Source organism: Perca fluviatilis, chromosome 16 (assembly GCF_010015445.1).
Source record: "Perca fluviatilis chromosome 16, GENO_Pfluv_1.0, whole genome shotgun sequence".
Classification (NCBI taxonomy): Eukaryota; Metazoa; Chordata; class Actinopteri; order Perciformes; family Percidae; genus Perca; species Perca fluviatilis.
Window position 1 is genome coordinate 11,988,776 of NC_053127.1, and position 19,289 is coordinate 12,008,064.

General features: G+C 39.7%; 1 protein-coding gene across 1 annotated transcript in view; it reads right to left on the minus strand.

Annotated features, from left to right (window-relative positions):
* The window catches only part of klf5l (Kruppel-like factor 5 like), a 29,452-nt gene extending 11,179 nt beyond the window's left edge, over window positions 1-18,273 (minus strand). The window contains exons 1-2 of the mRNA XM_039778186.1: window positions 18,133-18,273; window positions 781-1,717 (exon numbers count right to left, since the gene is read on the minus strand). Coding sequence (XP_039634120.1) covers window positions 781-1,717; window positions 18,133-18,273 — 1,078 coding nt within the window. The remainder of the gene's footprint in view (window positions 1-780; window positions 1,718-18,132) is intronic.
* Window positions 18,274-19,289: the final 1,016 nt, after the last annotated feature.

The following is a 19,289-nucleotide window of genomic DNA, read 5'->3' on the forward strand; positions in this document are numbered from 1 at the left end:
ACTTGTTTTCATGTGTTACTTGTGTAGCAAACCGTTAAGAAAGCCCAGGAAATCTTACAGGGCTCCAGCTTCTGATTATGCGTATTGTGTTAAAAATAAAAGTATACAGTAGTAGCGCTTCAATATTTTCTCTTTGTGCGTATGGGCAGATATTTGAGTGCAAACTGTTTTGTATGTTGCCCAAGGCTTAATATTGATCAGTGTGTGGCATCGCCATATATATATATGTGTATATATATATATATATTTGTGTTTATTATATATATTTTTATTATTATTTTTTTATTTTATATATTTTTTTTTTTTTTTTTTTTTTTTTTTTTTTTTTTTTTATCCTGTGCATTAGTAGGAAAGCTACAAGGTAAGAACCTGACAATCAAGAAGGGTTTGTGTGCATGAAATGCCCTTTTCATCCATCTTCGGTTGCTTTCAAATTACGAGGTTTGGCATTTTTACCTTTTACTCGCACAAACGGATTCTGCTGCTGATAATGTGTAGAGAGTGCATTTGATACTGGCCTGTAAGCATGTAAATGAAAGATGCTGCCAATGAAGCTTTAATTTCAGTGACGCGGTCTTGCAACTGGTAGAATAATCTGTTTAGTTTGAAGACATTGTTAGAAGTCTAAAATCCTTTAAAAAAGTAGAAGAACTGTTAAAACCAAAGATGTGTCTTGCCCCCAGGGGAGAATTATTAAGCTCACTCAATGAAACATTATTCTTAAATTAAGACAAACATGTTTTACTGGGATGTAAAGTTACATGCAAATAAAACACAGACCTGGGTAGTCACAGAAGTGGATCCTCCTCTTCTCCAGCTCTGGGTTGTTCCGCCTGTTGTATTTGGGACCTGTCAGGACACCCTGGCCGTGTGTCATCAGCATGGCATGCGGGGACAACCCCGTCACTTTTATCCCTCCCATACTCTGCAGGTATGGAGGCTGAAGATGGGGTGATAAGCTGAGCAGCTCTGCCTGACCGTCTGGGCTCCCTGGCTGAGAGTTTGGGGGTGAGGGTGGCAGGCTGTGGGGCGCTGTGTGCTGGGATGAGTTGGTCGGAGAGGCTTGGTAGTAACCATGGTGCTGGGGTAGTTGGTGCTCAGCCATCATGTAGTTGCCGTTGCCGAGATTCAGCATGGTTCTGCCACTCGTGGAGGCATGTGCCGACGGGCTGGCATGGGACAGAGTCATGGTGAGGTCAGCACAGCTGGTGATGGGCACGTGAGCATAGACCTGCGACTGGGGGGCCGGAGGTCCAATGTGAAGCTCTGTATCCAAATTTGGCTGCTGGTGCTGCTGCTGGTGCTGCTGCTGGTGCTGGTGCTGGGACCCTGCGGCCCCAGTTACCACTCCTCCAGAGCTCATCTCTGGTTTGATGAAAACGTTGTTGACTACAGGCGGCACGCTGAAGACAGAGGTGAAGTCCGGCAGGGCCTGGGTGGGGACGGAGCAGGGCACCTCCAGCCCGGGCTCTATCTTGATCTGCTGCGCCGTGAGAGTCCTGGGGTTGGCCCGGTAGAGGCCTGTGCGGAGGTGTGTGGTGCTGGGAAGGATGACGTTGATGTTGAGGCTGTAAGGGGCAGCAGTTTTGTCCTCTGAGAAGAACTCGTCAACCACAGAGGCGCTATCTCGTCTGTATTTCTTGTCAACAGTGTCAATCAAGTTACTCAAGAGAGGACTGTTGACCTGGGGGAGATATTTGTCCAACTCTAATCGAATCTGAAAAGAAACAAAGAAGAGAGGAGGTTTAAGGAAGAGTTCAACATGTGTAATGAAATTGCAATTTACTACATTTTTTTATTGCAAATTCTTTAGGACTGGGTGTATAACTAGTTATTCTCTACAACCTGCAAGTGATTTCCCAAATTCTTTACCATGCATTTTGCTTTACACCAGAATATGAACCGGGTTTCAGTCAGTGGTCAGAGGTGAGCTCATTGCCATGTAAACAGAACACCCGAGCCAACTAGTTCATGAACACTGAGGTGTGTCCTGGATTGTGGCGGTTCAAACTCATAAATCCTAGTCTATTCTATGTCAATGTCTGTATCCAAGTCCGAATTTCTCCTATCCCTGTATGTATTTTTTAAATGTTGATTGGTGCCAAACGGCAAGTTAAGAGAATAAAGCTCCAAAACATGACATTCTTTTCAATACAGAACTATCACTATATAAAATGCTGCACCATCACTGCCAAACACTGTGGACACATCCACAGCAGCAGCAGCTGCTCCCTTTGGGTGCAGTATTTGGTTGGAGTATTTGTTTAACGGCTGTAATTATTTTGTGAGATTAATGGGCTGCAGATAGTGATAAGGTGGCTGAGACATGTCTCAGTTCCACCCAATCCACAGTTGAGATGTATGTATGTATGTATGTATACACACACACACACACACACACACAGTATGATATATACACACTGTAGGCCCTATTTTAACGATCTGAAACCCAAGTATCAAACGTGAAACGCAAGTAGCTTTGTGGGCGGATCTCGGGCGCTGTTGCTATTATGCTGGCGGGATAAAGGACTCTTGCGCCCGACGCAAATCTAAAATGGGTTGGTCTGAAGTAGCTAGGTGTGGTTTGGGCGTAACATGCAATAAACCAATCAGAGCGTCATCTCACATTCCCTTTAAGAGCAGGCGTGCTTGTTCCATGGCGGATTGCTATTATAACGGCGGATTTGTCTGGCGCACGCCAGCGTGAGCTGTCCGGGATGCAGCAAAGTAATAAATGCCCGTCTTGACCGGGTGGCGATGTTGCCTCTCGGGTGCATCTCCTCAAGTCTGGAGAGGATTGCTGCAGCCATGGAGCCGCAAAATAGCATCAGGGAACGTTGTGTGTGTGTGTGTGTGTGTGTGTGTTGTGTGTGTGTGTGTTGTTTTTTTTTTTTTTGTTGTGTGTGTGTGTTTTTATATATATATATATATATATATATATATATATATATATATATATATATATATACACACACACACACACACACACATGTGTATGTATATGTATATATAATATATATATATATGTATGTGTATGTATATGTATATATATATATATATATATATATATATATATACACACACACACACACACACACATATGTATGTATATGTATATATATATATATATATATATATATTATATATATATGTATATGTATATGTATATGTATATTTATATATATATATATATATATATATATATATATATATATATATACATACACATATACATATATATATATATATATATATATACATATACATACACATACATATATATATACACACACACACATACATACATAAAGATTTACTCCTCCATCCCTTCACCATCCTGCCCTCCATCATAGCTCACATTCCTGTTTCCCAGTGGAGCTAACGGTCCTGACAAAATCGACAGCTTAAGGGCTGCAATATGTTCCACTAGTAAGCACCTGCTACATGTTTGGAGATGTATTAATCAGTGAACTGTTATTGCGTTAGGTTGGAATTATAATCTACAAATAGTTGAGTCATAAAAGCAAACAATGAAGAGCTATTGATGTTATTGCTAACGGCATTCATCAGCTGATCTTTAGGTAAGTTTTGGAGTCGCAAAAAAAATGACTACCTAAACAGTTAAAGGCTTTTCCCTTTACTAATTTAAGATTGCATAGTCCAACTGTTGCTTGTTGCTTGACACAGGAAGTGGTGTGTGTACATTTGCATTTCATTTGGAATAAAGAGATAAAGATGCAATTAAGGCACAAGACGTGTAAAGCTGCAATGCAATACATGTCAAGTAAAGAAAAGGGAGAGATCGGAACCTTTGAAGAATCATAATGCAGAAACAGATTTAAGCCACAGGAGATGTGTTTCATTTTAAACTGCGAGCTTAGAAATTTGACCTGATTGTCATTTTGGTTGCTGCAGGTGAGTATCTCTCTCCAATTTCCTCATTTCTAATTCTGTCATCCTGCCTGGTTGTCAGTCAATTAGAGTAAAGAAAGAAAATTATGTGCTGTAATAACTTAGATTGTTTATAAAGACAGATGCACCACTCTGTTGGTCGTATTAAACAGCAAAAAAGGAAAAGACTTTTGTTTTTTAACCAACTCAAAGATTTAAAATTGATTAATAATGGCTGACTAAAACGTTCACCTCTTGTAAAATGTGCTATTGCAACTTCGGGCTAGACTTAAAAAAACTTTTCACTTAAAATGGTGGTGTCACAAAACATTTCTGTATTTACGTGCCCTTTTCACTGGTATTTCCACGCACTAAACAGAACTGACAATATAAAAAGGCATTATCTGATCTCAATCCTGATTAACTGGTGTGTGTCATTCAGACTTCATGAAGCGGAGAGTCACTCCTTTAGAGGTGCACAGGCCGTTACGTTCAGAATCTGTGCTGCAGAGACCACACACACACACACACACACACACACACACACACACACACACACACACACACACACACACACACACACACACACACACACACACACACACACACACACACACACACACACACACACACACACACACACACACACACACACACACACACAGAGTTCCCTCCATGGGTGTGGTCGATGGATGTGGTGTGATGCGTGAAGAAGACAAACCAAACCAAAATAAAGGCTGAAGGCATGAGAAAGACATAGCAAATCTTAAACACGGTCAGGTAAAAATAGACCTGCCAGACAAATCTGATCCTCAGAGTGACAACAGATACACAGCGCTGAAGAAAGGATGAAGGAGGGGAGGAGGGACAGCAATAAAAAAAAAAAAAAAAAAAAGAGTACAAGGAAATGAGAGAACCAAGACAGAGAGAAAAGTGAGTTAATTATGAAACTGATACTGAAGCATGAATGAGGGCAGCTAATCTGATGGGGAAATCAGAATGGATTCAAAGTAACTGTTGATCAGGAAGCTGCACACAAACTCGCAGAATTCAAAGAACCACATTCTATGAACATTTTGCTGCTGCTGCATGGACGTAATGACAGCTTTTCAACGCAACACTAATTTTCCTCAGTTGTGTTACTGAATGCATGTTTAATTGAGAGGTTACTCTTTACTTTTTATCATGGCTAAGATAACAGTAATCAACAAATTAACTTAGAAATGATGATGCTCAGTGAAAATGATTTTAATCATTTGATTTTATTAGTCCTTGATTAAAACTAGAAAAACAAACATGTATATTTACACACACACACACACACCACACACACACACACACACACACACACACACCACACACACACACACACACACACACACACACACACACACACACACACACACACACCAAATGCAGTGGTGGAAGATGTATTCAAATCCTTTACTTAAAGGTGCAATATGTAATATTGTGTGTAATACTGGCAGCTAGCGGTTAAAATAGTTACTGCACTACCAATTCAAAATACTGGACAGTCGTCTCCCCCGCCCCCTCCTGCCCAGACTTGAAGTTCAAGGGGGTTGCCAGGCTGAGACCGCAGCATTCACAACAACGTTGCTAGACTCTTGTCTCACATAGCCAGACATTACTCCACAGCACAGCGGAGTAGCTAACGTTAGATGCTAGTCTCACATAGCCAGACATTACTCCACAGCACAGCAGAGTAGCTAACGTTAGATGCTGGCTATATTGACAGTCATAAAAGCCCGTGCTCACGCGGAGCTCTGTAACCAACTGACAGACACACCTTTTCGGCTTAAAATTACAGTATGAACCGCTAAAAACACAACAACCTCACTGTCCTCTCCACACGCGAGTCAGGCACACTTCCTCGTCTTAGAATAATAATAACAATACGAAACGCTAAATATACCACTACCTTGCCGACGGAACACACTTCATTGGCTTAGAATTACGGCAACAATCGCTAAACACACTGCACACTCACAGTCCTCTCTTTCCGATTTACAGCCCCCCTCTCGTGGCTTAAAATAACTCACCGTTGTCGGCTCCAGCCGCTGACGAGGCTACACGCTGTAAACAGCCGTGGGCTGCTTGCCTGGTCCTCCCGGTAACATTAGCAGTTAACAGGGTTAGCATGGCGGCGTTAGCCAGGACCAGTCGCGATCACTTTACTGGCTATGTCTCAATTGTTTTTGCGAGTAACCAACTCGGGTACTCTAGCTATATAATTCAATGTGAGTACACAAATGTTGAAATGACCAAAAATGCCCCTAGTAGCTGTGATAAATTAGCCTCAAGCTAATGCTTACCTGTTCAGGAGAAAATAAGCCAACTCTGCGTCCTTTTGGGCTCTAAGATGTCTCCATCTTTCAAATACATCTCCAATATTTACCAGGGGGTTGTTACGTCTCTGGTCACGCAACTGTTAGAAACATGCTGTTTTCTTTTTTTATGTCATGTAGAATCTATCTCCGTTGATCTTGTACCTTTGTTTGCTGCTTTCATGGCTGTACTACCGTTACAGCTGTAGCGCGCTGGGTTTACGTTTTTACAGGTATATCTGGCAACCCGGCCTGCCTGTCAAACTGGGCCGTTGATAACAACACACAGATCAAAACATAAACATAAATTCCGTCACGGAATGTAAATTTCAAAAAGAAAAAATACTGAAATTAGCATTGTTGTCAGAAAAGATAGTATTTCAGTTTAACATGTTTCCTTAATATCTGATGAGGCATTGGTGTCATTTTTGGATTTATTACAGTACAAATATTACATATTGGACCTTTAAGTAAAAGTACTACTACCACACTGTAAATATATTCTGTTACAAGTAAAAGTCCTGCATTGAAAATTCTACTTAAGTAAAAGTATGCAAGTGTCATCAGGAAAATGTACGTAATGTAAGTATTAAAAGTAAAAGTACTAAATGCAGAAATATCCTCACATTTTAGTAACTGGAAAGGATAAAAACAGTTTTGTCAATTAAAGTGGCCATATTATGCTCATTTCAGGTTCATAATTGTATTTTGAGGTTGTACCAGAATAGGTTTACATGGTTTCATTTTCAAAAAACACCATATTTTTATTGTACTGCACATTTCTGCAGATCCTCTTTTCACCCACCAGAGACACAAAATAACACCCCCAACAACATAATATGGGCACTTTAAAAAGGACAATTCCGGCGCAAAAACGAACCTAGGGTTTAATAACAGATGTATACCCACTCTGTCGTTCTCTGGGACATGATTTCATGCTAATCAAATGTATTTGTAGTTTGAAACAAGCTAGCAAGATGTATACGAGATCGCGACTGTCTTTAAAATCTATCTACACTTACAAAGTTCTCAATGCTTCGGTTAACATTTAGGAACCCTCATTATGCTACCGTTGAAGTTTGTTGATATTTTGAGCATTTTTAGTGGTATGAATTGCAATTTATTTTTAATTTCCCTGTGCCCCAAATACTAGCGTTGTACGCTAATCAGAGGTCCACGCTAGCTTGTTTCAAGCTACAAACACATTCGATTAGCATGAAATCATGTCCCAGAGAACGACAGTGGGTAAACATCTGTTATTAACCCCTAGGTTCGTTTTGCGCCGAATTGTCCTTTAACTTGGTGTTTAATTCGCTAATCATTTCAGCTGTACTTGTAGGCCTATTGATGCGTAGTTTATTTTATAATGAAACATATTTTATAAACTACATGTCTTGTTTGCATAAATCTTAATTTGTAAAGTAGTAACTAGAACTGTCAGATTAATGTAGTAGAGTAAAAAGTACAATATTTCTCTCTGAAATGTAGTAGAGTAGAAGTAGAAAGTGGCATGAAAAGAAAAGACTTCAGTAAAGTACAAGTACATCCAATTTGTACTTAAGGTAGCGTACTTGAGTAAATGCACTTAGTTACATTCCATCACTGATCAAATGGGAGAAAAAAGGAGGCAGATCATCAAATCTATGCAGCTTATACTAACTAACCTGAATACCTTTCTGTACATTTTGTGCTATTAAGAACCACATTGAGTTTCTGGAACTATCAATGGGAGGTGAACTGTGTGAACTGCAACCCATACAGAACCATAATCCAGAGTGTACAGTGGACAGAATCAAATGATTTGGGACAAATGACCTAACGAGGTGCTGATGTGCTCGAGGTCGTGTTCAGACGCTGAACAGGAGGCACAAAGCAGCAGAGAAGGCCTGTTTCAACACTGTTATTCTGCAGCACTGCTTCAAGTGCCAGCACTGTCAGCACTGTCAACGGACACACACACACACACACACACACACACACACACACACACACACACACACACACACACACACACACACACACACACACACACAGAAAGTGTATATTTGTGTGTAGGATGTCACGTGAAGTGTTTTAATGTGGTCTTGAAATTTTCTTTTCTGCTTTTATTGTTGACAAAATAATTTTAGGCTTTTCAGAGTTTTAATTATTAATGCATATTCAGTTCAGTCTGTATTACTGTAAACGGGTAACCATAATATCAGTTGTCAGTATATAGTTATGGTTATAGTATACAGTTATAGTTTGAAAACAAAGCAAAAAATCTTTTTCAAATGGTATTCAGTAGAAACAGCAAAAACATCCAGTGCTTTTTTTCTGGGTATTGCATATGCATGCGTCTCTGTGCAGGGCTCGACATTAAGGCTTGTCCAGGACAAGTGGATTTTTTTGTAGGGCAAGTGGAAGAGAAATTTACTTGCCCCACTGGACAAGTTAAAACTCAAACAAAATAAAATGCCATGTTACTTCATGTTATGTGCCACTCATTACGTCTATTTTACCAATACAGGACATGTTTGTTTCTACTGTTTCAACTGAATTTTATTAATGTTGATAGTGTTTGGATGCCTTCAACGGTTTGATCGAATTCTGCATTAGCAAAACACACACAAAAAAATAATTAAAATGATAAATCTTTACCCGGACAAGTGACTTTTGTGCAAAGATAGTGAAACGTAAATGTACTTGTCCAAAGGACAAGTGCCTCAAAAAGTTAATGTCGAGCCCTGTATGTGTGTACATTAGTTGTATGTGTGTATGCTTAAGTGTCTGTGTAAATACGTGTGTCTGTGTGTTTATTCATCTGTGCGCGTAGAGCTGATAAATCTTTCGTTGCTGTTGAACTCACACCGCCTTGTCATCAGTGCAATCTGAGCCCTCGGTGAAATTAAAGTGTTGGGTATTTACTGATGGAAAAAAAAGAAAATAAAAACAGCCTCTCTGTTTCCTTCCCACTGAGAGCTCCTGTGTGCCTTTCAGGACAGGACACAAACAGGCCCTGTGCTGCTGGCAGCTGTAACCCTTGGGTGCCCTTGGTCACTTCCCCTGCTGGCCTGCTGTTGATCCCTCTCGCTGTCAACCTCCGCTCTCTGAAATGCTTGTGTCTTTTCTCGCTATTGACGTTTCCCTATTTAGCCTATTATATTTAGATAATGTATATTTATATTTTCTGTGCTGTTCATGCAAAAACAACATTGTGCAGAGAAATGTCGATGTTACCAACAGAGGATGCTGCCGCAGTTTCCTTATCATGGGGTCGGGTGCTGTATTGCACCAAAAGTTTAGATTTTTAAGTTGTTTTGAAGTTTAAACCTCAAACAAACTTATGGACACCCTTATTTATGTCTGTATGCTGTTCAAAGATGTGCTAACTGGTTAGCCTGGCTTAGCTCAATTTATGTGTGGCTATGAGATGAAGTAGCAGCTCCTCCCAAAATAAAAGAAATCCACAAAAAATCTCCTAAAAATGATGGTCTAACTGCACCACATTTTGTATTTGATGCATTTATAAAAAGGCACTAGCTTTATAGCACAGCTATAGGCAAACCCTGCCATTTTCAATAAAAAGGTGTGGGTGTGTGTATTTGGGTGTTTGTCTTTTAAGTAATTTTAAAAAGAGCCTCGTTAGTAATGTTAAGTCCCCGAAACATTACACAAGAGGCTCGGCAACCTTAAAGGAAACTAGTTGATGAACTACAATTCAAAACGTCTTTGTATCATTTTATGTGGTAAACATGTAGGATATCTTCGGGCCATGAATTAGTTAATAATTGGAGAACATGTACAACTGCTCTGCTATGAATCCTTCTGCCTGATACTAAAAAAGTATCTTATCTTACCTTCGGTTCAGGTTTATGGGATGGAGTGGGAGTTTCCACACGTCCAGCCAATAGGACATCCATCCTTACAGAACCTTCATGTTTTAGCCCCATTTACTGCACAGAGAATCTATTTCAGCAGTCATATTGTATATTGTTTTTGTTTGGCTTACAGCCACTAGTTTCCATTCAGTGCACCAATAGTCTGAAAAACAACTCGCAGAGACTCTTGCGTGGGACAGTAATCCACCACACTGAACATCTTGTCTGCTTTTGCTGACGGTTATATTATTGTTGAGTGCAGCTGATATGATTTTGAAAAGTCTGCACATTGTTACCACACAACAACCTGAATAAAAAAAGCAGACATGACGTTCACTGATGCCATAACTAACCCAAATGTAATCACAAGGGTCAACCGGCATCTCTGTAATTTCCCAGACTTGCCACTTCCCCACCTGTCAAAGAACCTACCTGTCTCTTCCCAAATTGAACAAACGAATTGGCTGGTGGAACTAAATCGGTCAATAAAATCAGATGTCTATAAACTCCTCAACAGATGGTTAAACCACATCTACCCATTTCAGCCTCATAATGAAGCAATTATCCTAATACAGAAAAACAACCCTTTGACCCCTCTCCTCTTTCTCTGACCTAAAAGACTGGTCTGCCATCTTGATCAGACATTTTCCCTTGCTAATTACAAAACAAATGGCTGCGTCTACACTCCAGTTTGCCTTTATGGCTCTGAGGAATGCAGAAAAATGGTGGCCATTCGCCTTTGGATCTCCATAAAAAAAAACAGAACTGATAGTGTCAGGGGCCCCCCGGTCTGCACGCTGTGAATCAACAGAGCAGAAATCATGACAGGGTCATCGGAGCAAAAACGAAACCTTTGAAACTGTGGTGAATGTTTTATGGCCGCTGATGGAGGAAGAGATATGGAGGCTTGCATTGGCTTCACAGGACAGTGAAGACTAAAGAGTAAGAGTTAATTGCTGGATGGCCAAAATCCACTTTAACTCTTCTGGGAAAGTCTGGTAAACTAAAAAGATTTGATGCATTTTGATAACATGTGTTAATACTTCAATGTTAAACATGTGTTCATTTGCTACTTCTATTATACTTAAGTGCAAAAACCAAACTCTCTTTTCATTTTCCACTGCGGATAGTATCCCCTCAATGTAGGGGGTATTCTCAGCTAATCGCCATAGCGCCGCCGCACGAAACTGCCATGACATCATCTTCAACACAACACTTGGTGAATCCTTTCACCGGTAACCAAACAGAGAAATCTCAATTGTATAGTGTACTGTACGCCATAGTTTTGCAGGCTGCCATTTAAAAAAATCTGGGTCGGGTGAATAAAAAAATTGGGATCGCTATTATCGGTAGCTTGGTTATTTAAAAATGACGGGTTTGTGCTGGATGTCTTGTGTGACGCCAGTGACAGTTCTCTATGCCCAATCACTGTAGTGTGTTAACTTAACCTTCTAGTATCGGCTCAGCTTGCTTGCTTAGAACCTCAACTGAGGTGGTACCAAAAATAGTATCACATACTATCCACAACTTTTACTAATGGAAATGCAAAAAAATTATGATTCTAATGTGTAACCAACTGAACTGCTTGGTGTTAACACGGTTTATACTGTATAATATTTACGTATGAGTGTACAGGTGTTTTCATAGTTAACAGTAATCCCACGTTCCAAAATACCTGTGTTGGCCGATAGTGGACAGAAATTTCTTCTTCTTTGTTCGATGTGTTGATTTTTTTTTAATGGAGCATCTTAGCTCCAGCCCTTTAAAATCACAATGAGCTGAAACATGAACCAACACCACTCTCTAACTCTCAAAAGCTCTTCTTTGCCATTAATCATAGTGTAAACAAATAATTGTGGTACAGAACTCTTTGGAACTGAACTGCAACATCCTTATAGTCAGGGTTGTCCAAACAATAACCTCTCTCTTGCGTCATTCTATTTCTTGTCACTCTTTGTTCTATATTTTCCCAAAAGACAGAAAAGGTCCTTCTCAAAGAGGGCGGTGGGGTGTTAAAGTTCCTCTACTGGTATTTTGATTTCAAATGTCACAAGATACTTATGAATAATCACTGTGCATAAGGATATATGTACAATCGAATTACTTTACATTCTAAGGAGTTCAAACTGCCTGAAGAAACTGGAATAAAGACAATGTGGCACTTTCTTGGGACGATGTGGACGAAGATCCACTTCCTGTATGTAACTAAATGTTTAGAGACACTGAAAGATTTCTTGTCTCACCACAAAATGATTTCACCTTTTGTTTTTATTCACCGGAGCAATTTCTAATGTTTGTCCAGACAAGTGAAGGGTTAACAGTGCTAGTGATTAAAGAGATTTTGCAGCTTCAGTAGATGAGTTTGCCGACCACAGGCATTAGGGAACAGTAGAATGGACTGTCTGCGGGCTGCGTGTGTTGTCTTGTACACATACACAGCCGAGCAGGATGGGTACAGATGACATCAGCAGACCGTTTCTAACAGAGAACAGCATGAGTCAAATGATAAATATCTGCTCGATCTGCTGGTGTGACACTTTGCAGGAGGATCAAACTATTATGGTCTGCTTTATGGGTCTGCATATGTATAAGGCTGATATAATAAATGCTTGTTCATCAGCCAGTAAGGACATTTTTTGCCAACATCATGCAGCTCCATCACAGCTGAATAAAACCACAGAAAAAGCTGCGGAAAAAATAACAATATGCACAAAAGCCATAATTTTTTTTGTTTTACTAAAAGGTGTTTACGTGGTTCTGAGGATTATATGACTTATTTAAAAGTCAGGTTCGTATCTGGAAGGATGTGAGGTAATATGCAGAAAAATTTAGTAAGTTTGTTGGTTTATCCAGTTTTTATGTATTGATGAACAGCTTAAAGCAATAGTTTGTTGTATTTCTTCAATACCAAATCAATGATACCATCAAAACCAACACAAGTTCTTACTTGCCCCACTGGACAAGTTACTTGCCCCACTGGACAAGTTCCAACACAACACAAGTTCCTTCATTAGAAACTGGAACTGTCCTTTTGCCTCTAACCCAGTATCCAAAAAATAAAGACAAATACGTCTAAATTAGCTCAATCTTCCTTCCCTAGCCCATCACCAATCAGTGTGGGATTCTACAAGCTGAGACTCAATGTCAGCAGACACCTGCTCATATGCAAAGCAGCCGTGTGTGTTGTGCTGGAAGTCAAATTATTAGGCAAACCAAAACCATTTCATCAGACGGCAACAATGATCTAAAAAAGACCCGGGAATGAACAACAATTCCAGAATGGAAGGCTGACATGACAGGAAAACATGTAGAAGAGGGTCAGTCTGGTTAAAACCATGACATCAGAGGCATAAACTCAAACAAAGTGAGGTCCCAGTACAATCCCAGGATGTAAAAAAAAACAAAACAAAAAAACACACATCTTGAAAACCAATTTAAACCATATCTGAGTATTGATCTTTAGGAATCATTAGTTGTGACGGACTCTTGATCTGTACGCCATGAAGTTACTCTGTAACTTCCCCTGTCTAAGCTCCGTCTAACAGGAAACCCATTGGTGATTTAACAACAAAAGAATCTGGAAATCAGTTTCATATCAGTTACTTATTCTGTCATTACTGCTGAGGTACATGAACAGTTTAATTCCAGAATAAAATTGGAAGAACAGTAAAAGGATAATCTTCCAAAAGACTGATACAAAACTGAAACAAATTAGGCCTTCAGAATGTTTTGATGAGCAGTCTTTTGCTTTGAAAATATGTTTCACTGTTTTTTTTTTACTATAGGAAATTGAATATCTTTGAGTTTTGGACCAAACAGGCATCTTTAAAACATCACATTGGACTCTGGGAACTTTTGCTGGGCATTTTATTACTGTTTTCTGATGTTTTATAGACTATATTACTAATAAAGTAATCAAACTAAACCGATCAACACATTGCTCGATAATGGAAATAATAGTTGCAGCCCTGTAACTAATACATGTTCCACCATCGAATGACATTAATTCCAATCCAGGTGATGTCTGTTCAGTGCAGAAACATCACAGACCAAACAGAACAAATACTGGACCTCTAAGTTGACCTCTTTCAACCATGACCCTGGTCTTACATCTCCAAACTCATCAAGCAGATTTAGTACCAGTTTAGTTAAATGCCACTGCTATAGAGCGCTATTGTTTGCTTGCTGCACTACACAACAAACTCATTCATTAAAAGCAGGTGATTCCACCAGTGATTGGAGTTATGCAAGAGAAGCATCTACTGCTCCGGTTTTAAAGCTGCACTAATTGATATCTTTATATTAACAATGGATCAAATTACTATGTGTAATGTTAACATTACATTCCTTAACATTACTTTTTTTGATACCAATTTTAATAAACAAACAAAAAAAACTTACAACAATACACATTACTGCACAAATCTTTTCATTTTTTTTTCAGCTCCTACTACGTGAGCCCGTCTCAGTGCGTAGCGTAGAGTTTTTCCTGCGTGTCTCTACGATGTGTAACATTAAACAGCCAATCACGAGCATTATTAGATCTTGGAAGAAACCTGCTGCTCACTGACACTGATGAGATTTACTCCTTTAGGTATTGAAATTTGGTATTGAATGAAGAGGCATTTTTCGATACTTGATACTATGGACAAAAGAATCTGGAAATAAGTTTCATATCAATTACTTATTCTGCCATTACTGCTGAGGTACAAGTTTAAAAATAAAATAATAAATAAAAGGATAATCTTCCAAAAGACACAAAAATGAAAAATTAAATTTCAGTCGGTGCCTAAAAAGTATTGAATTCGGTATGCAGCCCTATAGCTGATACACTACCTGCCTACGTAGCACCACATGGCAGACATAAAAGTTAGCGATTAGCTGGTCAATATAGTGGAGCATTTAGGAGCTTAGAAGTCAGAGATTTCCTTCAAGAGTTGGTGACCATAACAGGCCATAACAGAGCTAAAAGGAGGTGATAACGTCAGTGCTAGGTTTAGAGCATGTCACGCTCCCCCCACACAGCCAAAATATAAATACATAATATTTCAAAAGAAAGCCCCTTCACTACAACTCTTAGAAAAGCTCAAGACTCCAAGTGTGCTATATTTAATTTCTCTCCATCTTGTCAAGATTGAACCGCTTTAACAGCCTCCTCACAAACTTTGGCACATTTAAAAACTGTGGTGCAATAGACGCATACCAAATGATCGTTAAGTTCATTTACAGACAGGTAAAGAAATCCTTTGGTGTACACAAACGCTGATAAAAAAGGGTGAAGACAACAGTCCTGGAGCCTTTCACTGATGCTGCCACTTTCTCATGAGGTCGGCCTTTATGATCCTCCCTATTGTCTCGAGGCGGCCCACGTTGATGCGGGCCCTGCTCAGACAGGTCGGGCAACATACTGCTGTCACGACACCAGCTAAGTTAAGCGCTCTTTAAACCCCAACACAATGACACACAGACTCAGTCTCAGAGAAGGAAAAGAATTAAGCGAGAAAAAAGACAAGAGTTGGACACCCTGTCTGTGAAACAAAATGAGGAGAAGAAAGAGGGATGAAATGGACAGTGAGTGACAAAGTGACAGTGGAAAAAAACAAGACTGACTGAGTGATCTGTGAGGAATGTGTTTGAGAAACCGTCTTCATGCACATTCACGATGAATCAAGAGTACAGGTAAAAGCTCTCAGGCTGGCTTTAAATTTGCCTGAGGGGTAACTATTTCACTGAACATGACTTCTTTGTTCTTGACACAGTCATGTTTTGCATAACATCAAGCACAGCATGGTACAGGCACAGAAACAGGAGAAAAAAAAAGCAGTTGGATATTTTGTCTCGAGGAAAACCTCAGAGCAAACAACAAAAGTGACATAAACCGCGTGGTTGCAGACAGGTAACATCACATTATGGTTTTATGTTAAATATGTACTTATTTCAAGCAACAATGCTGACGAGGAATGTCACACAAACAAGACAAGGTTTTGTCTTATGATGCTCAAGTCAATGATTGACAACTAAAACCTGTGCTGCTGTGCTCATCTTCATCTTCAGCTGCATTGCATTGTGATTTATGGAATCCCGCAAGCACACAAACCATTAATTTGGGCTATAAAATACTTCTTCCCTGTGTATGACAGTCATTGTGACCTATTGTATCTGCAGAGAAGGTACAGTGTTTTTACATCACACAGAAGACGGGAAGAAAACTTGAAGACAGAATAACTAAAAAAAGCTTTGTTGTGCTGAGAGAAGGGCAGGCATAATAAGCTGTGGCTTCAGCCTTTGCCTTTTTGTGCATTTCTATTATTATATCTGTTTTAGTTTATTTAATATTTGAGCAGCAAAAAAATTCTATAAATATAGGTATTCTATTCAATTTAATTGTATTAATAGAGACAATTTACACAAACCGTGCATAGATAGAAGACATATAAACAAATACTAGAGTTATGCTAGTTGTATGATAAAGTGGCTAGGTACTTATACAAGACAAGACAAACTCCTGATCCAAAAAGAAAGAGTATCTGAGTAACACTGCTGCACAATGCCCACCTAACTTAAAAGACAAATTGTACAGACATGCAGAAACAGATAGGTTTGAGTGCTGCGAGGAAATGTTGGTTAGCTTCTATGATCGCAACTGCCAAGTTGTCAATGCCAACAAAGTCAGTACGAAACAGCCTGTGACCGCTTTCATTTTATGTATGCAAAATATTCAACAGCATACGCCCGGCCTACTCAACTCGTGATGCTTTGTGTGAAAAAGAGTGCATCATATCCACTACCAGAATAGAAAAGCCCAAATAAAAAAGAGCAAAGTGAACAAATATCTTTAACCTATCAAATCCAATGTTAAACTCAGGTCTCAGGGTCTGCCGCCTGTTTACCAAACACCTGGCAGGAGGCCAAACACAGCACCTTAGGCAGGCTTCTGGTTACCGTTTGCGCTCTGTTGTGACCACGCGGGATTGATCTACAATTCACAGTCATTTAACTTTAATGCAGCTTTCATGTCTCTGCTGTGATCGTGTTCAACAAAAGAAGGTGGTAAGGGAGTGTTGTTTATACTTTTGTAATACTAATTTTCTGCGACTGATTAGGCATACTTTCTGTGCAGGCACATTTCTGACATCAGAGTGACAAGCATTCACTGATAATCTTGGACAGACAGATCTACAGAGGAATGCGATGATGGATGGAGAAGAGGCCATGGAGGCAGGGGCAGCCATCATAATTTAAGAAAACAATCAGCTTCATGTGTCTTTAGCTCCTCTCTGACCAAGCCATGTGGTGTGTGTATGTGTGTAATAGTCAAAGTAAAAAAGGCCAGCAGGGTATTAACTTCACAATACATTTATATCGACACAGCACATATTTTTTGTGGGCAAATACACTCAAACAATTACCAATGATAACAAGCTTGTTGTTGCTTTCTCATAAATATGTTGTATGTGACAGTAGGCCTATGTAATTAAATAGCATATTTAGAATAAATGTAAGCAATAAGTGTTTTGAGTGTGTGTGAATGCCATTGTGTTCATAAAATCTTTAAAACAACATAAATTCATAGGAACTTCAAAAACAAATATAGGCCTTCTAAAATAAATCTCCCTTACATTAAAGAACTACAATTCAAGTTTGCTAGTTTGCAGAACTGCCACTAGTTGCTCTAAAGCTTCCAGGTGAACTTTACCTGCGTTTTCTAACATGTCCGGTATCTGTGAAGGACTTTAACCTGCCTGTCTGTACAGGTGAGCTGTTTCCTTTGACAGGTAAAAGCAGCTTGATAAATGTAAAAAACAACAACACTGCACAACATGCAGCTGAACTGTAAATCAATGGTTATTAGCAGCTTTGTGTATCCTCAAAACGATCTTATATTTCGACTGAACAGCACCTGCAGCCACACTGTCTGTTAACATGAAAGTGAAGGTAAAATAAATAATAAACAGTGATGAAAAAAACCCAGGAAGGCCGGGCCTCCGGTTCACCCGGAGCCAGGCCTTCCTCAGCGGGTTGGCGAAGACTCTCACCCCGGGTTTGACGTCCTCAAACACGGAACCCTCCTCACCGCCGTCCGCTCCCGGCATCCTCACCGGCTTCAGCTGCGTGAAAACCGCCCTTTCTTCTGTCGTATGCGGCGGATTCATAGCCAGTCCTACCCTCGCTGCCATTGTAATAATTACTTATAAAAATATATCTTCCTGTGAATTTGATGTATAAGTAGGATACATAAAGAGTTATTACTGGTAAATGCGCCTTATTGAAGCTGAAAGCTACGTACCTTTCCACAGACCTCCCTCTCTTCTGGCGCTCAGGTAGATTTTACCTGAGATCAAGTATGGACCTGCTACCTGCAGGCGGCGGCACAGCCAATGAAAGCACAAGATGAGTCTTGTTATCCAATCAGCTGCGTGTAGGGAGGCGGGACTCACCTGAGAGAGAGCCCATCCAAACACACACACACACACACACACACACACACACACACACACACACACACACACACACACACACACACACACACACATTTTTTCTCTCTCTCTCTCTCTCTCTCTCTCTCTCTCTCTCTCTCTTTCTCTCTCCCCCCTCCTCCTCTCTCTCTCTTTCTCTGTCTGTTTTTATTTCTACATAACATTTTTCTGGTCATCTTTCTTGAGTTTGTCATTTTTGCAATACCGTGTATCCCCGTTACACAGAAGGAAATAAATGAGTCATGCTGATAAAGTTCAACTGAGGCCGCGTGCACCGTTAAAACCTATTGTAATCAACAATAGGCCAAGGAAATAATGGAATTAGCAGGTCAAATTGGAGATGAAGGCGACAATATACTGTACCTTTATGACCAGTGGCTGTAGCCTGTGCTGTTGTTCATCCTAATTAATTAGGTTGGATACTGTAATAACGTCTGCACATGAAAACACAGGATAAAGTGAAAAGGTGCCAAGACTGCATTGCATGTTACAGCGGGTTTATGATAAATCTTTAGTCACGGTGAGTAATAACAGCAGCAGCACAGAATAATTGTTTAATAGAGGTTTAATAGAAACATACTGTATATATAGATATATAGACACAGAGATCATGTGTATGATCAGAAAACACAGTGTGTTGTTTATGACACGGGCCAAAAAAGCAGTCAAACAAACATGTTTTCAGGCAAAAGAAGTCCAATAAAAGATGATTTTAA